We start from the raw sequence: 26786 nt of genomic DNA, 5'->3' as shown, positions 1-26786 counted from the left end.
AAAAACCGTGCAGCAGCTTCCTGAAATGGGTTTCCATGGCCCAAGCAGTTGCAGTCTGATGGGCGAGTCTGGGTTTGGTTGATGCCACGAGAACGTTACCTGCCTGACTGCTTTGTGACAACTGTAAAGTTATAGGGAAGAGGGATAATGGTGTGTGGCTGTTTTTCAGTGATTGGGCCCCTTACTTCCAGTGAAGGGGAATCTGAATGCTTCAGTATACCAAGAGATTTTGGACAATGCTATGGGAACAATTTTGTGGGAACAGTTTTGGGAAGGCCCTTTTCTATTCCAGTATCACTGTGCCTCAGTGTACAAAGCAATGTCGATAAAGACATGGTTGGATGAGGTTGGTGTGGAATAACGTGACCGGCCCGCAGAGAGCCCAGATCTCAACCCTATTGAACACCTTTGGGATGAACTGGAACGGAGATTGTGAGCCAGGCCTTCTCGTCCAACATCAGTACCTGACCTCACAAATGCTTTACTGGATGAATGAGCCAAAAATTCAACAGAAACACTCCACAATCTTGTAGAAAGCCTTCCCATTAGATTGGAAGCTGTTATAGCTGCAAAGTGGGGACCAGCTACATATTAATGTCTATGTATTTAGAATGTGATGTCATAATGGTCAGGTGTCCCAATATTTTTGTCTATAAAGTGTATTTGTAAAGCAGCAGACATGTGTAGGTAAGGAAGCCCAAGGCCTTTTAGGTAAGGAATCTAAGAATCATGTGTATGTTTGCTGTAGACACCTTAAAGGTTGATGCCAGAGGAGGCCCCTGCAGGCAACCAATAGACTCACTCACACGGCCCTTTAACTCTTTATCCCCTTTATACATAGATAGCCTTTAACCCCTTCGTTACAATAGCTGATTTTATGTAGCCTTCATGACAATGGCTGTCATTATTTTCTTATGTTGCTGGAAAGTCTGGTTTAACTCTGGCTCAATTTGACAGTAATCCCAGGTCTTGGTTAGCTGACATCTTTCCACCATCTAGCTCTCCCACCTCTAATCCAAAGCTAATTGAGTAGTTAAAATAAAAACAGCTAGCTCAGCTGTCTGGAACACCTACAGCCTGAAAAATCAATTTCAGAGGTATGACAGATACATTCTTTGCTTTTTTTGGAGAAATAACAGTTGTTTTGAAAATAATTCCTTTATAAAATACTTAAATACTTATCTTTTATTTTTGCAGGATAACTCAACATGTTGAAAGTCTACAAATTCGATAAAGTTGAGATGGTTACTCTGGGTTTAAGACATGCAAGGGGAGCCAAAGTAAATACCTTAGTGTTCCTTTGTTGCATTCTTGTAGTTCTTTGTGTAGGCACTGCTTTAGGAAAGCAGAACATTGTCCACTTGACAATGCAACGGTGAACAATTGTAAGAATAGAAGGCATTTATCGATTAGACATTTTTGTAATCTGTTCCAGGTGGGAGTAGTAAAAGCAAGTAAGACTCATGCTGTACACTGATAAAATAGCACACTGCACCCCTTGGACATTTTCAGACATAGTCTGAAATATTAGATTCATCTCAGTTTCTATCTCGGAAAGCTTCAGATACGTTTATGATTATATTAAAGTATGATAAGTGATAAGCACATAGGTGCAGGATGGATTAGTAGTAATTATATAGTCCTCTAAAGTGAGACACAACACAAAAATGGAAACACTGCAGGAAGAAGAGGTCGTTGCTGTTAAATATACAATTAAGCAATGTCTTGAAAAAATGAGCAAGCTTGTTTTAAAATGGTAGCAGAGGCGTTATTAAACACTAATCTACAACCACCAGACAAGCCGTATACTGTTTTTTCCCAAATAAATCTTGTAGTGCTACCGACACTGCAAGGTATTCTGGGTATGCATATAGTTTAACAACAATTACCTTTTTGCCTCTTTATCCACTTTGAAAATGTTTCGCCCCTCCTCTTATGGGGGACACCTCTCTTGAGCCAAAAGCCTCCCGGGAGCTCTTGAGTAAATCTGCAGAACCTTCAGAGTGGCAAGCGCAGATATCTGGGAGAAGTAAATAATTCAGACACACAAAAGGTGTTCGTTCTCAGTCACTTCTCAATTTATCCATTGTTGCGAGCGGGTTTAAATACTATTTCAGGGAGACTGCTACAAAACCATTCACAAAGAAAAATGTAACAATCAGCATATACCGTATTTGCTCGATTATAAGACGACCCCCCCGAGTGGCGTATAGAGGGTTAAAAAGGCATTTCTGGAGGCAGAGTGGAATTAAGGGGGTTAAAAGGCATTTCACAGAGCACTCTGCCTCCAGAAATGCCTTATGCCCCCCATTTAACACTCCCCCGCCCCCCCCCCAAACTTACCGGTGCTTCTGACTTCCCTGTCATGTAGCCGGGGTAGTGTGTAGATCCCACGCACTTATGCTGCAGCCGGAAGGAGGCGTGGCTAGCAGTGGGGGTTGTCTGCGTCCATCGTGCAGACCTTCCCCGACTGTCAGAGATCAGAGTTCCCCGCACCGGTGCGGCACCGGCACCGGTGGGGGGAACTCTGATCTCTGACAGCCGGGGAAGGTCTGCGCGATGGACGCAGACAACCCCCGCTGCTAGCCACACCTCCTTCCTGCTGCAGCGGAAGTTGTCTACGCGAATCGCGTAGACATCTACACACTGCCCCAGCTACACACCGGGGACTCAGAAGTACCGGTAAGTGGGGCGGGGGAGACAGGAGGATCCAGGTCCCCTGCAGCTGCGGGGGATCTGGATCTTAGTCGTCTCATAGTCAGACCTATTTGAGGTCTGATTATAAGATGACCCCGATTATTATCGAGCTAATACGGTAGTTGGTACTACTAATCCACATCAAACACAGACTAAGGTAAAAAGTACACAAGAGTAACTATCTTCCTAGCATACAGACAGGTAAACATATGTTATCTCGTTACTTAAGGATGAGAAAGAAATCATTAACAAGACTTGTCTACGTTGGCAAAAGTGTCTACAACAACATGTATATTTAATACAAAATGGTGTTCATTTAAATTTCATATTTACAATCCCTCCTTTTATCACAACGTGATAACGTTACTCTCTATCATCGTATTGAAGCATAATGTCCTCAAATGTAACTTTTGGTTAATCCACGTTTGACTCGAAATGCATTACTATTGCTGTTCATATCACTCTGGGTGGTAAGGCCAAATACCTGGGTGGCCATAACAATAGACACAATTATGATAGCCGTCCCACTGATTGTCCAGATGACGTAATTCGAGAGTCTCTTTTCCCTTTCTGTCATGGTAGAAGTCCTTTGACTCGAGAAGCATGGATCCATGATGGTGACTCTTCTGTAAGGACGGCAGTTCTTGTTACAGCCAATATGGTGGTTGGTTCTCCGTAGGGTGGTTCCAGAGACTTGTTGGTTTTCGTTAACTGCTTTACGACCACTCTGTCTCCAGGCTTGAAACTGTGTGTCGGTTGACCTGAAGGTAAAGGAAGAGACAGAGAAACATCACCATAGATACCATTCAATTTCTCTATCAAATGTTGTACATAACCTTCCTGCATCTGTCCTACGTCCCCAGACTCCACTGGGCAATACTTACCATTAGCCCAGGGTGTTGAGAACGGCCTCCCCATTAACACTTCATAAGGTGCTAGTTTGGTGGTGCTATTAGGGGACATTCTTATTTCAGCCAATATGGCTGGTAGATGGTCAGGCCATCTATGAAAGGTCCCATTTGTACCTTTGCGCAGTTTGTTTTTGATGGTTCTATTAGTGCGTTCTACCTGACCAGAGGATTGTGGGTGATACGGGATATGAAATTTCCAGTCTATGGCCAGAAGCTTAGCTATCTCTTGAATCAGCTTAGAGGTAAAATGAGTTATTGATCAAGTTGATCAAGTAGGGTCAAGTTCTTTGGTCAGATGAAACCAAAATAGAGCTTTTTAGCAAAAAACAACAGAGGTGGGTTTGGTGCACACAGAGAGTATAAATGTTTTGGGGCTGTTCTGCCAAAAGACATGGACATTTTGTTAGATTTTGTTAGGATACATGGCATCATGGACTCTTATCAAATATAAACAGATATTAAATGGACACCTGATTGCGTCTGCCAGATAGCGGAAAATGGTCCAAAACATACATCAAAATCAACACAAAATGGTTTACTAGCCATAAAATCAAGGTCCTACGCTGGCCATCCCAGTCCCCTGACTTGAACCTCATGGAAAACCTGTGTAGTGAACAGAAGAGGAGAGTCCATCAGCTTCAACCTCCAAATTTGAAGGATCTGGAGAGATTATTTATGGAGGAATGGTCTCAGATCCCTTGCCATGTATTCCCCAACCTCATCAGGCATTATAGGAGAAGACTCAGAGCTGTTATCTTGGCAAAGGGAGGTAGCTCAAAGTATTGACTTAAAGGGTGCCATTAATTGTGCAACACATATATTTAACAATTTTTTTAATAAAAGGCCACAGTTCAATGCAACATACCACAGCATGTGTGATGTGACACATTTGGTTACGTGACATTAGCATGTCTATTTAATATATTTTTGGCTGGTTTTGCTATAAATATAAACTTTACCATTAATATTTTCTGACTTCTTTTGTGTATATGTAAATAATAGATCACAGCGAAACTATATATCAGGAGCACCTTTCTCTGGCTCAGTGCATCTGCATTTTGACCTTTATTCTATGCAGCTTTACTAAAGCAGTTATCAGACGTTTTCAACAGACCAGCTACTACTAAATATTAAAATTAAGATGTATCGCTCTTCACCTGGGAAGCTAAAGAATGCTCCTTCTCCCAGGGTGTATTCCTCGACCAAAGTGCTTTTCTCTTCTTTCAGACCAAGAACAATTCATTGATGTTTCATCTCTGTGAATTATAAACCCAATTTATGTAGTTTAAAGACCATTTTATACCTAATGTCTATATTGTATATATTATTCATACTGCAGATAAAAGAAGCACAACAGGAATTACTTTACTAAGTGGTGCCAAGCCTAGTGCACTTATTGGATGATAAATAAATATGTCTAATTTGCTTTCCTTATCGACTCTAATTTTAAGGGTGTAGTGTTGACTGCAGGACACTGGTCAGGAAAAATGCTCTCATTATCATGATGCTTTTGTATTTAGGCTATACTTCTGGATTCTTCTTCAGCTCTTAAATATTTATCGACTATTGTTGTGATTGAAAAATCTTCTTCAGAGTATATGTTTGCTTATTAATAATAATTTATTATTAAATTAATAATTATTAATCAATATTTGATGTGTGTGCTGCTCTCACAGAGGAAAAGTGGAGACAGAGAGAAGGTCCAGTGCTGGTTACAGTCGGATCAAATCAATAATGTCAAATCATTTTCCATCTCTTAATATTCAGTGTAATCATTAGCCGACCAACTTGGTCTGTTTTGTAGGAAAGAAAACCCATTAAATTCAATTAGGTCCCACCTCGGGAGTCAGGCAGATATTTGAGGAATGGTGCATGCCTCGGCTAGTGTTCCATTGATGCCCAACGTTAAAGAAGGTTTACAAATTTAGCAGATGAAAAGGTCCCAGAAAGTGTGTGTCGCAAATCTAAATAAAATATTTAGAAACAAAAAAAAAATGACTAAATCAGTGTGGCAAAGTGAACAGCATTCTTTACACTAACTTGTACCTCTTTCTACATTTCCTTTTGCAAGCATTTTGCTAAAATGCATTTTTACTTTTATGTGTTATATTTTAATATTAACAGAAAGGTGCTGAAAGAAATACCTGTGGGGGAACTAAACCCTAATGAAACTGTTCAAGCTAACCAGGAGGCCCAGCTGTTGTCCAAGTTAGACCACCCTGCTATTGTCAAGTTTCATGCCAGCTTTCTGGAGAAGGAAAGTTTCTGCATAATCACTGAATACTGTGAGGTAAGGATGAGGAACTAGCCTTCTTCTCAACACTGCAAATGGGTAAAATGGGAAACTTTTATATGAGAGGTATGGTGAGGGACAGAGCCTCACCAAAGTTGTGATTTTGTGACCTATTGACAGCTTTTTATGTAAATAAAGTATTTAGAAGAATAACCTTTTGTATTTACACAATTTCATTTCAATTTCTCACTTATCATTATGTATAGGGCTGTAGGACACTGTCAGGGACTCATGTCCTCTAAATGTTCTGATGTAGGTATTAACTAGAGGTAGATCAGTCATTATTTTGTTCTTCAAGCCTCATAAGACTCATGTACAAAAAACTATGAGACTAGCTCAGCCGAGAATGGACACCAACTGAATAGCCTGCCCTATAGTCAGGAGAGTCTCAAATGTTGTCTCACCTGTGACATTACAGAGGAAAGTCCATCGAGAGATCAGTCTGATCTTGCCACAAGGGCACTCTAGAACTGAAATGTGAGGCAAATGTGCTCTTGGCTCTGAGGAGCATATAGCTCACCCCAGTGGACCACAAATCCGATTAACCTCATTAAGTTGGTGTTCCCTCACAAACTTAATAGCATCCAGGTAGAAGCAGGTTATATGTCAGTTGTAAGGGATGGAGCTGTCCCAATTGTCCAATTCCATGAGGAACAAGTAAAAGTGAGACATGGAGTTCCCTGCAGAGCTATTTGCAGTGTCTCTCATGGTCCTATGCACACAGTTGCACATATGGAAGGTTTCCCCGGCACAAGGGATTTAACATAAGTAGCATTTTTCAGTGCCATGTTGACTATACATAGGATAATAAAATACACAGTGATACTGATCCAGTCTCATGTGCATATAAGAAGAAACTTTGAATCAATCTTCAACAACAAATTCAAATCATGGTTACATGTCCTTCATTTTCCTTAATTTCTTGTTGCCACATTTGGCTCTCTTAATAAATTGTTTCAAGAAGTCTCTGTATATCAACTTACTGTTTTAATGCAGTTCATGCTAACCCTAGTTTAACACTAGGACTTACCAATGAATTGTGACTTCGTTTCTCCTCCTGAAATGAAACAAGCGGGACAGCTCCATCCCTTACTTTGCCTTTTTGTAAATCAATTAACTATGTAACTACATACCTAAGAGTCAACAGCTTCTGTAAATAACTGCAAAAAAACAGTTAGTCTTGACTAAGAATGCAAATTTTTTCCTGGTTAATTATGAAATAACATCTGACCACTTTATATGAATTCATATTATGTATTAAGTAACCATTTATGGTTTATGGTTTACATCCTTTTCTAAGCATTATGTATGGCAGGAAAAAAAACACAAAGTCCTGTCACTATACAGTATATGAATCCAGCTGACAATGGACGATGCTCAGTAAGTAACCATTAGGGAGAGTCTCAAATTAAGCATTGTCTGTTCTTGGGTGAGTGAATCTTGTCTGCATATTTATGTTTGAATGAAGCATCTAGAAATGGATGCCCCTTTTCTTATGATAGTTGTCAGTTGGATATCACATGTTAGCTATTAGCAGTGTGTTCTCAAGTCTTTTTAGACATTCAATAATTAAATGAGATATATTCTGATACCTTTTGAAGAAATGTATTAATATGTATGGCGTGCTGACTTGGATGATTAATAATACTACTTTGGGCTTGGTAAACCGTAGATTACCATAGATAAACTAGAGTGTGACAAGGTCATTGCCCATGGTGACTACAAAGCAGTTTTGCCATGTTAATAGTTGATCATAAGGCTGCTGTCACAATAAACAGCCAATGTTCCAAAAAAGGAAAAAAAAATGTTTTGGGAAAACTGAAATTCCTTATTTTTATACCTCAGAAAAAGAAAAAGATTTTCACACAATCTTGAGTTGACTACTCCATATTCTACACTGATTTTGTGAAATCTGAGCATCCCAAATTGTGTTGTTTTTTTTTACTGCTATAGGACAAAATTGGTTTCCATTTCACCATTATTAGAACCATTTGGTTGCTGCCAATAGCAAGTCACTACAGTAGGATTCTTGTTATTGACTATTAAATAGTTAATATTTCCAAGGGTCAGTCCATTTATAAAGCTCTCAGGTATGGTTATTAAAGATCTCTAGTTATGACAGTAAGAAAATATGAAATACGGGCATGTGCTTATGCTACTAAATCTATAATAATAAAGGTCAAGGGCAAAGAAGAAATAATCCTAAAATTGCCAGGTAATAGGAAGAGGTTATAATAACTTCTCTAGAACAAAGAGTGAAAAAAAAGTCAACAGCGGGCACCTCATCAGTTATGTGCTACTTTTGTAATTATATTTTTGCCATACTATTAAATAAATCACATAGAATAATCATATACAATTCACAGTGAAAACACAAGAAGCGATCTCCTTGAACTTCAATGATTTGTTTATAGAGAAGACATTAGAAAACACATGTACATTAGTCCATTCCTCAGAGACAATGGCACAATCAAACAGATAAAACAATTATAATGTATTATTTATCTTATGTATATGCATACCCAGGGCCGGCCCAAGGCAAAATGCCGCCTGGGGCGAATTTTAAAATGCCGCCCCCCCCCCCTTATCTGCCCTTCCTCTCCCTCCGTCCCTGCCGCCCCCCCCATTATCTACCCTTCCTCTCCCTCCGTCCCTGCCGCCCCCCCCCCCCTGTACTTACCTTTCAGCTGTCCTGCGGCGAGTCTCCCTCTTCGGTCTCGGTGCCGGCTTGTAATGCTGAGCGCTGGAAATCTTCCGGCACTCAGCATTACAAGCCGGCACCGAGACCGAACAGGAAGACTCGCCGCAGAGGAGAGAGAGAGGGGCGCCGAGCGGGTACTGACAGCTTGGTAAGCAAAAACCACTCCGCGCCCCTTTCTCTCTCTTTCGCTTTTTAAAAAAAAAAAAGGGCTTCAAAAGTGCCGTCTGGAGCGGTTGCCCCACTCAGCTCCATTGTCGGGCCGGCCCTGTGCATACCATTAGAGGGATAGATAACTTTGCCATTCCATACTAGTACAGATGTTAAAGCATGGGGGCATATGTCCCAACACACCTTTTTTTTTTTGTTTGCTCCCCTACCGTCGGCCTCTTTACACTCTCTGTGTACTGAGCCCTACAAAGACAATAGGTGGCGGTGCTTGACCATGGCGATAAAGAAGCCCAGGGTAGCAATGATTTGCGTTCTGAAGGCCTTGACCTAGATTATGTGTGATTTTTGTTGTATTTTAAGTAAAATGCCCTTTTACCTTAAACGGGGAACTCAGTAAGTGCAGCTTGATGACATCACAGCAGCTGGTGGTGCTGCCATTTTGGAATTTTTAAACTGTTGCAAACACATTGAAAATGACTGTCAATGTCTCCCTTCTTTCTCCGCCAATGGCCTCTTTGTCACCGCCTCCATTTCTGCAGCTATCCCCTGTGCTGTTCAGGCCTCTCGGAGCGCTTCTGAAAAAGGGCGGAGCCTCTGCACACCTTGTCCCCCATTGGTGAACTGGGCAGAGGCGGCCCCTATGGGGGCGTGTCATGGCTCCACCCTTTTCCAGAACTATTCCAAGAGGCCAGAATATTGCAGACGGATCTGCATTATATTACTTATGTTTATATTACTTATGGTTTTTAGAAAAATGTGAAAAGAATTGCCTGCATCTTACATTCCAAAGAGAACCCAAAATGTTTACTTTTAAAAATGATTTTAGTTATATATCTCAGAAAAATATCTGTCTTTTGTGGGAAAACGAACCTTTTCGTATTTTCTAAGTTATAAACATCTTTTTTTAGGGCAAAGATCTTGATTGCAAAATCCAAGAATGCAAGAAAAATTGTGAAAATATTGGTGAAAGCCAAGTAGTTGAATGGTTCATCCAGTTGTTACTTGGTGTCAATTATATGCATGAAAGGTATGTTTGCTAATTTGCTGCCAATAATTGGTAAACACTAGAAATATAAATTCACTTGAGCAAGGTTGTACTGGTATACTGGAAACTTTAAAAGTAGACTGGTTTAGAATCCTTTTCCACATGGCTGACTGGCTGCCTGCCTTACAATATATGACTGTGGCTGGCCACTTGGTCATATATTGTAATGTTTCCTAGAGAAAGGAGGCACAGGCAGGACGAGAGGTAATGTTTGTGTGTGATTATTTAACCTCTTTAATGCTCGAGTTCAAAACATCAATCATAAACTAATTATTGGTACCTTTACAACATATAAAAATGCAACACAGGACAACAGCTGCTGCAGAATGTATAGGTAGACTAGATTGCAAACTTTAAGACCTAAATTTACTAACCATATTGTCACTTCTTATTGACTCCACTCCTGCTGCCCTATACCCGGGTCCGGACTGGGACAAAATATATGCCCGGGCATTAAAGCCTGAGCAGCCCATTTTTATTTATTTTTTTCTTTGCATTTACTCACTCATTCACACAAATCATTAACACATTCATTAATGCAGTCTCACAAGTCATTCACACAATTCATCCACACATTTATTCATTCATTCTCATACGCATTCACACTACCCCCTCTCCCCATCTTATCTGCCTCTTCTCACTATGTTCCCCCTTTTTACTATGTACCCCCCTTTCACTATCTAACCCCCCTCTCCTCCTTCTCACTGCACCCCCCCCACCCTACTTACCTTTTTGCCGGAGCAAGCACCAACTGCGACCGGGCCCGCAGCAGCTCCAGGCCCCTACCTTAAAATAGGCCCAGTCAGGACCGGACTGACTGGGCCTATGCGGCCTCTACGCAGGGCCCCCTAAGCCCGCTGCAACTGCGACCGGGTCCGCCACTCTAAGGGGCCGGGAAGCCCCCACCAGGGCCGGCCTTAGGGGTCTGCGGCCGCACAGGGCTTAAATTAAAACATCGGGGGTTTTTTTTAACTTTATTTAACATCCTCCATGTTAAATAAAGTTAAAAAAAACTTTATTTAACATGGAGGATGTTAAATAAAGTAAAAAAACTCCCGATGTTTTCATTTAAGCCCTGTGCGGCCGCAGACCCCTAAGGCTGGCCCTGGTGGGGGCTTCCCGGCCCCTTAGAGTGGCGGACCCGGTTGCACTTGCGGCGGGCTTAAGGGGCAGGTGCCCCTTATGCCCTGCGTTAATGCGGCCATAGAGGCCGCATAGGCCCAGTCAGTCCGGTTCTGACTGGGCCTATTTTAAGGTAGGGGCCTGGAGCTGCAGCTCCATCAGCCCCTAAGTCAATCCGGCCCTGCCGTGGCCCGGCCCACCGGGCAAATGCCCGGGGTGCCCGATGGCCAGTCCGGGCCTGCCTATACCTCTGAAATTCACATGTATATGACCAAATTAATGCTCTCAGCCTGCAAGATATCCCTCTTTGGAGCCCCTTTTAGTTATAACTAATCCTTTAATTACTTACCACGGGTTTACTTGACACTAACCCCCAATCTTCACCTACCTTTAGATTGTTTTTTCGAAGTTTTCAACTAGGGTCCTGTTTATGTTATATAATTGGGTTGTCTCTGTTAGATTACCATTGTCATATCATATATATTTGTTGATGAAATCATGTTTTGACAATATTGCATCAGACTTTCATCAGTTAAAGTTGACAAGTCACATAAACCTTATGCGATCAGAATGCATGTTGCATAAAAGAAGACAACAAAAAAAGAACCATTTAGGAGATTGTTTTAGTTGTTTTTGTGACATCTAGACATTTCCAGCAATCATTACTAAAGATGCAAAATTTTCATTAAAAACATTTCAAGTTTTTGGGCATTCAGCAGTAGCAGTGGTTTCTCTAGTATTGGCTTTAGTTATAAAATTCAGCAGAGTAGGTGAACAGCACCTTTGTTACATACGTATGCATCGATTCACTGTAAGTAGGTTTCACTGTCCTATTCCAAATGGGTTATTTCCACTTAAATCAACAGTATTTGTTTGTTTTAATTCGGGATTTTCAGTTTAAGGGATTACCATAATTTATCCCGTTTTATTCTACACGTTGGCTGTCAGTTTAATTACAAGCTTGTATTTCCTATTCATCTTGCTTCCTTGTATTTTATATGATTATCTGTTTGGCCTAATTATTAGGTCGACAGATTGGCTGGCACTGGATCATATGTACTATACCCAAAGACAAAAAAAACAACATTTAATAGGACAGACTTGAGTTTTGCATTTTAATATAACCCTCTTCCATTTTTGCCTCGTAGGAGAATACTTCACAGAGATTTGAAAGCAAAGAATATTTTTTTAAAGAATAATCTGCTTAAAATTGGTAAGGTTTCTTTAAAAATATAATCAAATAATAGTAAAGAATCTCACAATTCAGTTATATATTAAAAATACAAAGTTTATTTAATTTTACCTATGATAATTACTTTTCAATACAAATACATGACTTGACCTCATAAAGTTTTCCTGAAAATTTAGTAGTAGATTAAGCATTTATATTATACATAAACACTGTTATTAGAAGAGTATTAAATATTGACTATGTGTCACGTACAAGTGGTTTGGAGAAACCGTAGTAAGGTAGGACTCCAGGACAGAACAAGGTCAAACAAGCCGAGGTCAGGATTCCGGAGAGCAGGATAGTCGTATAACGTAGCCGAGGTCAGGATTAAGGAGATCAGAATAAACAGTAAACGTAGCCGAGGTCAGGATTCAGGAAAACAACGAAGTCAAGTAAGCCGGGGTCAAACACGAGGAAACAGTAATCAAAACGCTATCTGGGAGCTAGCACAGGGCATAGACAACCAACAGAAGGCAATGTCTGGCAGAACTGAGGAGGTTTAAATAAGGACCGCAGGGGAAGTTCGAATCTCCCGCCAAACTGTCATGACGTCACTTCTGGTGTCCGGGAATCGCGGCCATAGTGAGTATGGTGTAATCTCCCTTCATATAGACCTGCAGTTCGCGACCGCCGAAGCAGGACGTCGTGTCCCAGGAGGTCTGCCTCTCCTGCGCGGCAGCTCAGAGAACGACGGCAGAAGCGGCACTGCGTTGGAGGGGGGTCTCCCTCTCCTGCGTGGCGGCTGCTGCGGCGGTGGCCGTGCGTTGGAGGGGGGTCTTCCTCTCCTGCGTGGCGGCTGCTGCGGAGGTGGCCGTGGGTTGGAGGGCGTCTCCCTCTCATGCGTGGCGGCTGCTGTTGCGGTGGCCCTGCGTTGGAGGTGGGTCTCCCTCTCCTGCGTGGCGGCTGCAGTTGCGGTAGTCGTGCGTTGGAGGGGGGTCTCCCTCTCCTGCGTGGCGGCTGCGGTTGCGGTGGTCGTGCGTTGGAGGGGGGTCTCCCTCTCCTGCGTGGCGGCTGCAGTTGCGGTGGCCGTGCGTTGGAAGGTGGTCTCACTGTCCTGCGTGGCGGCTGTGGTGGCAACGTGGGAGCCGGGGGCAGTTAAGTAACACTATGACATTTTAAGCAGGTGTTTTTAACATCATAGATTATAGAATTATACTTTTGCACCACAGTACATTTTCTAAACACTGCCGTATAAGACTAATATTTGCGTGGAATTATTTTCCCTTAGCATTCCCAAAAATCCATTTATTAAGGCTTATTGGGAGGACAAATTTCTCTGTCCCCAGATGTCGCTCCTATAGAAGCCCAGAATGTTTGCTGGGTATGGGTGTATTACAGTGATCTACACTTTCAGAATTAACTGGCCAAGTCTTCATGTTCATCTTTGTGAAAAAAAATATCTTTATATTCTACAAATATTCACCCGTTCCCGTGTTTGTTTTGGGTAAATATTTTTATACTTTCTAGCGGGTTAATACGGGGTTAAAACTGTAACAGTTAGCAGCAGCTTTGGCGCCATGATTTTAGAGGTTCGTAAGAGCGACTCTATTGGTCGCAGACAGGGGGCTCCTCTAGAATCAACCAATAAAAGGCTGTTAACCCTTGCTATACTATGAAGACTTAAGGTAGGCTAGAGGCAGTGATTTGTATGGGGGGGGACCAGTGGGATTAGCTAGGAAATATTTACGAAGATGAACACAAAGAAACGAAGATTCTTCGTGTTGTGCATCTTTGGATTCGTGTTTATCTGCCACCATATTAGTTTATTCGGTATTGTAAAAGGCACTGGAATCCACACACAAATGAATTACCTAAAACCCTAACTTTTAATTGTTAAATGTTAAGGTGGTTTAAGACACATGGTTTACAGTACAACAGCTCGCCAACATAGTGATCATAGATTTTAGATTGCAATCAATTACTTCTAGTAAGTGTTTTAACTGGGTATATTTACACACCTACGTTCCAGAACCTAATAAGCTTTGTCTACAGTTCTCTAGAAAACTAAAATACCTTGATGCACTGTAGGAAACTGAACTAAGCGCTTTGTAAATGCATAGACAGACAAAAAACATACAAGTAAAAATTGATGTAATTTATCTGGTGTAAAAAAGAAGCCACTATGCTATTTCTATGCTAGATTATATGGCATTGATTTATGAGTTTCATTGACTTATTTACATTCCTAGTTGCTTCAATATGGATTGCTTCTCATCCAAAAATATACTTTCATTTTAGTATGGGACACATAAATACAAATTTTATATAGGAACACAACAGGGGCTTGTAGGCGTTTGCCAAATCTAGAGAATGCTGCGGTAATAAAACCCAATGAATTAGAAAGAAATACATTAAGCCTACCTTATGATGGGAATTCAAACTGTAAAATGTCTGAGAGATTCCTCAAACAAAAACTAATAGATTAACCAGAGGTCTCATCACATGGACTTCCTATATCAAAGCAGAGAACGGCTATTTTGGCAATGGTTGACTTATTCATAAGGAGACAGCTACATTGCCCACTAGTCATAACTGTTCCTCATACCCTATCAAATGCAGTAGGTTTTCTTGTGGTCCGTTTTTAAATTGCATGGGGGACTCTGCAGAATCCCACCCACATGCATTTGCCCCTTTCACCACCTCCAGGTAAATGCCCTGCAGGAGATCCATTCTCACCTCCAGTCAGATCATACACTACATGCAGGGGTCTTTTTAGACTCGCGTGGACATGTAAAGTCTTCCATTGATTTCAACAGGACCACTAAACTTAAACTTATACTCCCATTGATTTACTTTGGTGTACTGTCCTGTCACTGATTGATAGCTTAAGCAGCGAATCCGTGACAAGACATTTTAGATCATAGAGGAAGCAGGGACACTGCAAATTTGGTGCCAAGTAAGTACATTATTATTATTTTTAAGTTTTGGAAGAATGCATATTAAAGTACTCAGATGCTTAGGGTTACTCATAGAGTATGTTAAAATGCATTAGATAAGTCAGAGCACTGATTCTTTGTGAAAGACTATGTCAGGGTGAATATTTTTAAAGATTCTCCGGTTAGCCCATGTAGTAAATTGGTGGGTATGCAGTTTCAAATGTCTAAAATGTAATATTGTAATTTCACTGCATCCATTGTTTTCTTGAATAGTGAATTACAATGCATGCGACACAGAAACTGTAAATGTATTTTATCATAGCCAGATTGGCATAGCATGTTTATTTATTATTTATTCCAAATGTTTCCAGGGGATTTTGGGGTTTCTCGTCTCCTGATGGGTTCTTGTGACCTGGCAACAACATTCACAGGGACCCCGTACTATATGAGTCCAGAAGCATTGAAACATCAGGGATATGACTCAAAATCAGACATTTGGTGAGTAGGCGTTGGTACGTATTTAGCAGACTAACTGCTGCATTATGTCTAAGCTTGTTGTGGGACAGACTTCCCTAGTGTCTATTTTACTACTGATGACCAAGTGCCATGTTATTCAAAGAGCATATGATACATCTGTGCTTGTCTGCTTTATATAATTAGCTTTACAGAACATAAATTATGTTATTTTAATGATGTCTTTTTTTAATGCAATTCGATAACATTAAATATAAAGCATGGCCAGATAAATAGTTTGTGCTATTGGATACTCTCAGAGCCCAGAGCTGTGATGGTCTTATACAGGCATATCTACTGTGTAGTCATGTAAAGGGTCAGGGGCTAGGGGGCTGCACATACGTGCTTACATTTCATACATATGGTTCACCATGGCTTTAGTCCTTTCATGGAAGGAAAAGCAATGGGTGAAGGGGATTGAGATATTTTAGTACTGTAAGCCTTTGTCTATTTACTGTGTTGCTTATTAAATTAAAATAGTAATCTATTGTATTACATTATGTGAATACATAATTATATTTATGAAAGATTATTCTAGTCTAAACTATATGCTGGTATATTTTTAACATGCACTAGAGTCCCTTTTACATACACTCCAATGTATTTAAGTGCATGCAAAGTGATGCATGCAGGCACTCATTACCCTCCCTTGCCTGCTTTTATTGCCTGCACATCCAGGTGAGTGTCAATTGAAGTCAATTCGAGTTCACCTGTCATAATAACATGTTTTAGTTGTTCTTATTGCTTATAACTTGTGCACAACAAACACATTTTTTGTTTTTGTGGCACTCATTTTTGGCCAACAAATTTTCTTTGGTTTAGACAAAATTCAGAGGCTTTTTTGGATTCGGAAATTACATTCAGGGGCATTCCCAAACAGGGAGGTCTTTGACACCTTCTGGGCTTACCTTTCACTGATGGCAGCAGCACCTCAAGGTTAGGATTTTGCACTGCAGGACCAGCAGCAACAGCAGCACTGCACCAATGGATACACAGATCCAGCAGCATGCCATGGGACCCAATTTTTCCCGAAATTGGACCATTTTGATGAATTACAAGGCAGAGTAAAATCCATTCCTGCTGCAAGAGTAGACCTTCCCTTTTGTTCCTCAGTTTCATATGGACCAAAAATAGACCTGCTGCTATCATCTGACAGTACTTGCCCGTCTTTGCCCAGCAGTGCTTGCTGTAGTGATAGCACCAGGGGGTGGCACTGGTTGTGGATTTATTCTGTGCTTCACCATAGAATAGCTTACAAGCTATCTTTGCTCTGGATCCTACAAAGTCACCAGCACATGACCGCTTCGTGAGTCCTTGGTAGTAGCTAAAATCGTGCCTTACTTTGGCAGGTGGGGTGGACAAGATTTTAGCACTACTAAACAGAGGATATTCGTTACTGCTGCTGCATGCGGCTCATAGTAGTTCAACTTCTGACTCTGAGCAAGAAGGCTTCAGCCTACTTTGGACTGGTATACCAGGGGTCACTTCGTTAGTTTATCAAAGACGCCTGCCGCCAGCTCTGCCCAACTGACTAATACAGGAATCCCTCCTTCTCACACACATTTCCAAATTTATGTACACCAAATAATGAGTTAGTGTTATGTGTTGCCCACAAATTAGAAGTTTTCCCCAAGCTACTTTTTTAAATAAAAAAAACCGCTCTAAAATAAATGAAAAAGATGTCTGCTGCATTCACTGTATGTAAATAATAAACTAATATACAGCTTCTCCAATGCACCCCCTCCAGTAAATTTTCTGCACCACTCTATTGAATCGACTTGCAGTATGGTAGATGACCAACGATTGAGCATCAATCTCAGCCTCTACTAACTCACTGTCACTGACTATCTCACACTCCAACTCTCATCCGTTTGTAACTGCTACTGTCAACTTAAAATGATGTGACAGCACAGATGCATATCTAATGCTTGTCCCTTCCCCTTGTAAATGCTGATTGACCAGAGTAATAAAATATATAATGGAAAAACCCTGCAAGTTATTGGACCCATCAATCAATAATTGTTTTTTTTGGTTACTTCTACCTATGTCATTTATATGTGTCTTCTCACTTAACCGCATCAAAGAGTGCCAAAACAGCTTGTACTGGCGCCAAAATATGGAAAACGAATGGACAATTCTTACTAAAATGTCATCAATTTTGCCATTAGGTTTTGTTTGTTTCACTAGGGATACTCCATGTTATCTGAGATTTGTACAAATGCACAAAACTGGCAAATTTTGTTAAAAGTAGGTTTGTACAAATCCATATACACAAATCTAGTGTCCATGGCAGAAAATGTAAGGGCAGTAGATGGAAAAACATTTAAAATGGGGTAACATTATATTAAAAAGTGTTATGGGCTGCTACAGTACAAATTGTAGAATGCTTGAGAGAGGTCTACGCTGGTTGAGATCAAATAGTCTATGTATGTTAACATTTAAATCCCCTGACTTCTAAAGAACATTTGTTTTTGTTTGCTTTTTCCGTGAACTAGTTTTATATTTGTAGTCCAAGTTCAGCATCGGTTCAGTCATATTATGCTAGGTTTCTGATGTCCCAGCTGCAGGTGCAATTAATCATCATCCATCAACCTTTACTGTGTGAAGCCTTAGGGTGATCTAGCAGATGGTGTGTCTGCAGTTCAGGTATAAAGTCCTAACGCCCCCCTGCACCTGATGCTAACTACTCACCATTTGTTTCAGAATTGATTTAAATATTATTAAAATTAGTTTGTCTTTTAAAATACTAGCCCAATATTTCAAATTACTAAATAAATCTACAACTGAATGATTATTTTCTATTGTAACTGTTAGAAAGAAAAAAATGTGTCTGCATTTTATGAATCTTACTGTAATTATTGAATAACATTTACTGTATGAATATATATATACCGTATTGGCCCGAATATATATTCGGGATCTAGCGCTCGACGGGCAGGCAGCAGGGTTAAGATACAGATCCCCCGCAGCGGTGCAGGGGGAAGTGCCGGCACGGGAGATTGTTAAAGCACATCGTGCAGACGTGCCGGCAGCGGAGGTTGTTTACGCTCGCATCGCCACAGCCAGTGAACGCCTGCACGATGCATTTTACCTCTGCCCCCAAGACTTACCAGAGCAGACTCCCGGGTGTCTTGCGGGGCCGGCGGGGGACATCTACGCAATACAACTTCCGGTGCCGGCACTTCCAGCCTTCTCCCACTATATTATGCAATCCACCGAAGGGATTGCCAGCCTCTTTCCCCGCCTTCCCTGCCTCTGCCAATGAGATAGGGTCCACGGATGTCGGGACACGCCCCCTTGGCGCCACTAACCTGGAGGCGCATGCAGATCGCGTTCAATTGGAGGCCGAGGACGCGGCCTACTCCGCGATGGAGCGGCAGCGTGGCATGCGACAGATGTGGCAGGAGGAACTCGACGACGCGGCCTACTCCGCGATGGAGTGGCCGTGTGGCGTGCAGTGGAGGTGACAGGGGGAACAGCAGGTAGGGAGCCTCGTGGAGCAGGCCTTGGAGCCTTACACACATGCTTCCAGTTCGTGTGCATGATTAGAGCTGCCTGACAGAAGTATTCAAGAAAAGATTAACTACCACTTTAGGACCCACAGCAATTCTTGAAACGTTGATGGTGACAAGAACATCGCTCACATCATTCATACATCTGTATCTTGGGAGCTAAAGAAATTCAACCCAAAGTGCTGCCAAAGGTTGGACCTCCTGGGATCTTGGTAAACATGTTTAGTCACCAGGTCTTTGATTTTGTACACCAGAAAGATCACTTCATATTGAAAGGAAACCCTTTTTTCTTTAAATTGACACAATACATGTGGTTATCTAAATTGAGCTAAAGCTTTTAGCAAAAGAAACCTGTAAACTAGTCAACTTATGTGTCTGCTAGACATGTGCAAATGGGCCAAAAATTATTCAGACAATTACCGTATTTGCTCAATTATAAGACGACACCCCAAAGTTTGAATATTAATTTAGGAAAAAAAGAAAAAGCCTACCCTATAGGAAATATGTTTTACTAGTAAATATTAATTCACATATTAACTATTTTTCATATTTAATAAAAACTATGATTGTGAAAATTTATTTTTTTGTTTTTATTTCCTTTTTTTGCCAACCTGCCCCCAGTTATGCACATCTTCCCCCCTATATGCTACTCTGCCCCCGAGATATGCCTTATACCTACCTATATGCCACTCTGCCCACCAGAAATGTCTTTTAACCCCCTATATGCCACTTTACCCCCCAAAAATGCCTTTTAACCCCCTATATGCCACTCTGCCTACAGGAATGCCTTATATCCCCCCATATGCCACTCTGCCCCCCCCCCCCGACTTACCAATGCTTCCCCAGACTCGTTCCTCATACTTCAGACTCCTTGGTGTCTAGTGGTGGCAGCCAATGGACGTCTGCACAATGTACGTAGACAACCTCTGCTGCCCGTTAGTTCCGCCGGCGCTTCTATTTGCTTGATTATAAGATGGATCTGGATCTTAGTCTTATAGTCACACCTCCATTTGAGGTCTGATTATAAGACAGCCTTGTCTTATAATCGAGCAAATACGGTATGTTCCCTGCCCATTCAGTTTGAATGAAAATCAAGGGGCATTTTAAATTCATTGGCCGGTGCCCAGATTCATTCACACTTTCACTCCCTCACACTGTCATTCTTGCTCAATCTCTCTCATGCTCTCTAAATGTTTCCCTACCAATCTGTCTTTCATCTTCTCTCCTTTATTTTCTATCTTCACATTTCTGTGGACATAACCTGGCACAAACTTCCACCAAAATGGCGGTGCTTCTGGTGATATCCTCTCCCCTGATCATCTAATCGGGAGAGAGAATGTATCAGAAAGTGTTGTGCTTTTGCTTTCAATCTGCTTTCGCTGACATTCTCTGCCGTGGTTCTCCAATCGGGGAGAGGACGTCAGCAAAAGCGCTGCGATTTGGGCGGAAGGTCACCTTAGGGCAAAATGACAAGGCATTCAGCAACATTCTCTCCTCTGATTATAGGATCGGAAGTCCTCCCTCCCCGTTGTGCGTAAACGTAATGCACAAGTCTAGTGTTAACATTACAGTTTTTATAGATGGGATAAATCTGTAATGTTTATGGAGATTTTTGTAATGGCAGAAATAAGCTAAAACTAGTTTGAGAGGTTCCTAATTGTAAATCTGTAAGTGTAATACACTTGTTGATGGACAGGGAACAGAATTAGAATATTTTTATATCTAATGTTTGATCAAGAGCTGCTGCTATAAAAACTCAATTAGGAGGAACATTTAGTAAAAATATAACTTTCCATCTGGTCGCATATTTTGGCTTCCATTTGGCAATATACTCAATTTCTGCAAATTTACACTGAATGATGCCAGTATTGTTGTTATTGTTTATTGGTTGGCATTCTGCAGTCATTGGTGAATTTATGCTTATTAAAGATTATCAGCTCTCAAGCACGTGTTAGCTAATGGGCTATAGATTAATAGTTGTGAGTGCCCAATGCATCTGTTTTATTATACTGCAATTGCAAATCTGAATTCCACATAATTATAAAGACGCGCTAGCATCTGCATAAATAATTATAGCCTGTTGCAAAAACTAATATATGGAAATTAGGCTGTTTCTTTAAAGAAAAGTTTATATTTGGGCATTCGCAAGTTGTTTAGGTCCGCAACCTCATCCCAATCATCTTTTATGTTTCTAAATGTCAGTTTCAATTAGAAAACATTTCTCTAATGAAGCAACCTGATTAGATGTTCAGCAAGGACTAATGAATACATAACTCTAATTTAGAAGTTTGCTTTAAATAACCTAGTATTTCGTAAAAGCAGATTGTAATAACATATGCATGGTTAATTCCAGGATATGTGAAATTAGGTTGCAGGGTACAGCTGTCTTTGTTGAGGTCTAAGTTATAGCATAGCTAAAGAAAATGATTTTACTATGTTTTTTTTGTTAAACAAAAGTTTAACTTAGGTGAATAGACTTTGTTCATTTGTGGTTTAAAAAAAATTATTCGGGTTATGTGTGATGCATCACTGCCAAGTGCTAAATGGGACGTCTGATGTAGATGCAGGCGCCGGGATATGGGTCATTTAATGTGGCCCCGCGCGTTAGTGTAAGTGTGCGGGGGTCACATAACATCAGATAACCTGTTTCACCCAAGCAAGCCGCTAATCAGGTGGTCTGTTGAGCAGGACTTCAAAAGAGGAGTTTGGTGGTCCCCACTGTTAATCTTTTTTTTTAGGGGCATTGGAGAAGCTGTATATTAGTTTATCATTTACATGAACCAAAGAAGTCCTGTTTTATTAAGTTCTACAAAAACAGATTTATTTCCTAATTGACAATTATATCATTTTAATTGCATTTTTATTGTTCATTTGAATTTGTGGTATGTAGATGCCTTTTTCATTACTTTTTCATAAAGTTTTTTCTTTCATTACCTTAGGGTAAATGTTTAAAAAAATATATTTTTATTCATTGATGAGCCAATTATATTTTTTTTTTTACCGTGACTTTGTACTCCGAGCAAAATAGCATGCAATAAAAATTATTAAATTAGCAAACTGAAGCAGATATATGACAAAGCAGCAGTGGGTCTTACAAATGATTAATCTTCTTTGCTAATAGCCTATAAACATTTTAAAGAGAGGACAGTGTTATTGTGTAATTTTAGTTAATACTACAGTTACTGACCCTATGTTATATTGCTCTAATTCAGGCCTGGCCAACATGTAGCTGCCATCTCAGCTAATTAAAACCTGATGCCCATTAACTCTATGTGGGGTATGCCAGTCCTTGAGAAGTGCTGCCTAGCAGTATGTATAATTCACCCTACTATCAGGCAGTATTTGCCAGACGGACAATTGCAAAATTCATAACTTAATGTCTTAAATGGCCAAGGTGTCAACTCAAGCAACATGCAAGCCTTCTGGTTTTATTAAATTGCAATCAGCATAATCTTCAGTCAGACCTCATCATGGGAGTTGTAGTTCCATTAAAGCTGTAGAAAACATGGAAAGTGAGCGGAGAAACGCCATATTATTATTAAGCCTTCCCCATTCTAATGTATTTTTTGGATATATGGGAAATGGTGGCTGGCTGTCTGGTGCCCATGGTCCTGCAAGCTGCTACAGAGCTGCTCTTCCAGCAAAGCTACCTTTGTAATTCTTCTTGCATCAGTCTTCTTCTATACGTATAGCCCTTAGTAGGCCACAAAATCACAAAAACTCCTGGTCCTGTCAGCTAACAATGCCTGCAACACAACCTCTGCCCCTCCTCGAGTACTTGAAATCTTGTGGGATTACATTGAGGATATTATAGAATGTTTGCCTGTAACAAATTATTATATGCCTATGCAATATTCATGAACCAATTACAGTTAGGTGAATATAACTTTTTTTCTTCCTAGGTCGTTGGGTTGTATTCTTCATGAAATGTGCTGCTTGGAACATGCATTCACTGGCTACAGTTTTGTGTCTGTAGTAATTAAAATTGTAGAAGGGGAAACACCATCCCTACCAAACCATTATTCAAGTGACCTTAATTTGCTGATGAACAGGTACAGTATGGTTTTCTGATTTCATATTAGTTACTTTGGGAGAGTAGTGCTCTGGAATGATACAATATTTTGCATCTTCCAGGATGCTGAATAAAGACCCCGCGCTTCGCCCAGGAGCAGGTGACATCCTACAGACTATATATATACAAGAACAACTGCAGGTAGAGTGATAATAATGAATTTTCTTAATGATTTAGAGTTTAAGCAGCACAGATTATAGAATGGATGACGCAGCAGGACTGTTTGGGATAGAAGGTCCTAGAGATTCTACTTTCTGTACATGCTGAAACCAAACAATAGTACTTAAAGTATAATGTGCATTCACATAGGCAGCAAGGTATTAATTTCTTTGCTGGTTTAATATTTAGTTGGGTATTACCACAGCTACGATTAATAACTATCTAAGAATAACAGGGAATCCTCATAGAATAACTGTCAATAACCATAATCTTAAAGCAAAGGCACATTTCGGAGCCTGTATGTCTTTTTTAGTAATCAAGTAATTAAGTAGTCAAGAAGAAGGAAATACATGGAGATCAATATAAAATGGTAAATTGTCCGGTTTACCTGGGTTGTGTCTAGTCCTGTCATCGGTGTAGGATGTAGAGGTATTTTTTGTACCCACCTACATGAATGATAACAGTAAAGGTGTTTTTCCTCTTCATTGAGAACACACTTATAATATATTGCTTTGAACATATTGCTTTACAGAGACATCAACGCCTTAATATGCACTTTAATGCATATGATAACTATGTGGCCCTTTACATTTTTGTTGTTCCCCTTGCAAGTACCACTATATGCATTTGCCCCTTTGCCCGTGCCCATCTATTTTTCATGCAGATATATGTTCGCTGTACACTTCCCATGTACATGATATTGAATGCTTATCACTAGTCACCACCAGTACTTTCCTGGCAAATGCTGCAGGGGTCTGTTCCGCAGAACATGTTCACTCATGGAGGAGGAAAGCAGATGCAGAGCTGCAGCTTCTCAGTTAACTGCTTTTGTTTTTAAATTTTTTGAAGAATGTATTTTTTATTACTCACATATTGCTTTAATATGCCTCTTTCTTTAGTGGTGCTCTTAGGAACAGTAAACTGCCCCTTTAAAACTTTGCACGCGAACGATACAAGTATTCTGTTGAAATAAAATAGCAGTGTTTTTTAAACATGAAGAGTTCTATGTCATAGAACAGTCACCAATGGCATCAGTGATGTAGATAATGCACTTTATGTATTGTCACCATCTATAGAATGTTATCACAGAAACAGATGTCTGTCCAACATGATGTAACTGATGTAACAGTGGATTGATAAAACATCATTATATAATAATGTTGATCAGTATCATTGAAGCCCGGGTGCTTCACTTCGTCTTTGTGAGAAGATTGTGGAAACTGGATCCCCAATCTTCTTCTGAAGTCCCCACTGAAGTCTTCAAAGGATGGTGCTTGGTGCACTTACCAACTCAAATAGGGATAATGTGGATTGGTGAACTGATCCACTAACTGTTACACCATTATCTGGGTTGGTCCAAAACCCCATCCTGTTAACAAACAGTTTATTCATTGGTGGATACCAATTCAAATACTGGATCTCTGTTGAATGGTTTCATTCAGATGTCAAGACTGTATGTATTTATTTACATTTGTTATCTGCTGATAAAAACATTTTGTTGTAGAGACATTCATTCCCAGAAAATAGTCCAGATAACTGATAAATCTCAAACAGTAAAAAAACCATATGATTTCTAATGGTGAAATTGCTTCCATAACGAAAGGCTTTAAAAAAAAGTAATATATTATAATCACTAATAATTTCAACTGGTTTTTTAACTGGTAAACCAAAAAAAAAACCATATGCATTTGAGAAGATAAACTTTGTTAGATTCTAAGTGAAGAGCATTCTGTATGAGATGTGAAAGTGATTAAATAAACATTCTTTCATGGTGCCAGTATGGTGAACACATTAAAGCTTGGAACTGCTGACTGAACAGTGCTATAGGTTATGAAAATAGGTAGGATCAATTGATAAAGGGAAGTATATAACTCTTGTGTGTTCTTCAGAAAGGCCTACCTTAATTCCCTGCTTACTCTTCTGGACTTAAGGTATTTACTGTTGTTGAATGCCATTGTGTGGTTGATCATTTTGGTGATGCTCTACTAAATCTGACTGAGCAAATCCTCTCTCTAATTGCACCAGGTACATTCAGGACCAATCCTTCGCTCAAGCATTAGATACTCAGTGGGAGCTTCATAAAGGGGACAGTGTGTTAGAAAAGAGATGTGTATGGATCAGATGGTGTTTCTTTATGTGGTTACCTTTATCCCTTGTTTTCACACAATTCCACACTATATACATGACACTAGGAATGACAGCAGCTAAGTAGTATTTATATTTTTTTATTGTTTATTGTGTAAGTGTGTCCCTTAGCAGTCTGCTAGAGATTTCAGTAAACTAGATTATACAAAGAACAAGATGGAGCAAAAGATTGGGTGAAGACCTCATGGCTTCTTTTCTCAGATGTATATTTTATTTGCTGTCACTGACTGCAGTATTCTGCAATGGATTTTATTTTTTAAAGGATATAAAATAATAGCCCTTGCATGATGTGGTTGTTTTATTTGATGAGCAGGATCAAATATTATGTGCAGATACATAAAAAACATATATCTTTCACTGTAAGTATATGTATCCAAATAGATAGATAAATAGATAGATTGATTGGTATCTTAAACAAACATTGCAAGTATGCACACATTACTTAATCCTACATGCACAGGACTTCCTTCTCCTTTTTCTGATAGTGGCCCCATTGATCGGTGGACAGTGGGACCCTAAATCCTATATTACATTGTAGCACTACCAGAATACACTGGGCTCCATATTGTTTTGGAAGCTTTTTTGAATGTAGCTTCTCCTGAACAGTTTGAGCATGGAGTCAACCTAATTGATTTTAGAGATAGTACTTCATATGAACCATTTTATTGGTTTGGTCCATATGTGAGAGCATGTATCTTCAATTCTTACTAACCTGTCCTTGTAGAAGACTCACATACAGGCTTTGTAAGTTGTCGTTATTTGTTAAATAATTGTTCAAGCAAATAGTATGAAGAGCATGTAAACATGAGCAAATTTCAAACACTGATACAAATCTGATTAAAGAAGGCATATTTACAGAGCAGTAGAAGCCGGTTTTATGTTTTGGTTTAATTAACTTTTTAATTAAGTTGAATAAATATGACATTATGTTTGTTCTATATAATTGCAAACTTAACAATGATGAGGATTTTTGTTGATGACTGTACGAAAATATACTTGTGGTTTTGAGTTGTTTGTTTTTCATATTTATCTTTGTTAGTGTTCACAATTGCTGTATAAAGGTTATTGTCCCCTTGGTAGTTTTTTTTTTCTTTTTTGTTTTTTTTTTACAGTACATTCTCTTCCTAAAGCCATACATATTTTTTTCTGGTTAATGATCACAGTTTTTTATTCTATCACCTGATCATCTATGCGGAAATAAAATATACAGTTGAGCTGTGTGGGGAGGGGTAGGAGGGAGAGAGAGAGTAAAGGAGGAAGGGGGGCAGGGGCTTTGCTACATCTTCAAAATGTCCGGGGCTAGAAGTTGATTGTATATTTTACAGAGGTTGCTAGAAATGA

General features: G+C 40.0%; 1 protein-coding gene across 1 annotated transcript in view; it reads left to right on the top strand.

Moving 5' to 3' along the window:
- Positions 1-26786, top strand: part of LOC149300712 (serine/threonine-protein kinase Nek11-like) — a 106530-nt gene that overhangs the window by 22157 nt on the left and 57587 nt on the right. The window contains exons 2-7 of the mRNA XM_089484765.1: positions 5733-5898; positions 9679-9797; positions 12086-12150; positions 15416-15542; positions 22972-23121; positions 23204-23282. Coding sequence (XP_089340891.1) covers positions 5733-5898; positions 9679-9797; positions 12086-12150; positions 15416-15542; positions 22972-23121; positions 23204-23282 — 706 coding nt within the window. The remainder of the gene's footprint in view (positions 1-5732; positions 5899-9678; positions 9798-12085; positions 12151-15415; positions 15543-22971; positions 23122-23203; positions 23283-26786) is intronic.

Source organism: Sceloporus occidentalis, unplaced genomic scaffold (genome assembly GCF_023333645.1).
Source record: "Sceloporus occidentalis isolate IW3139 unplaced genomic scaffold, rSceOcc1.0.p SCAF_23, whole genome shotgun sequence".
NCBI classification, from domain to species: domain Eukaryota; kingdom Metazoa; phylum Chordata; class Lepidosauria; order Squamata; family Phrynosomatidae; genus Sceloporus; species Sceloporus occidentalis.
Note: the sequence above shows the minus strand (reverse complement) of the source record. Positions and strands in the feature narration are given on the sequence as shown.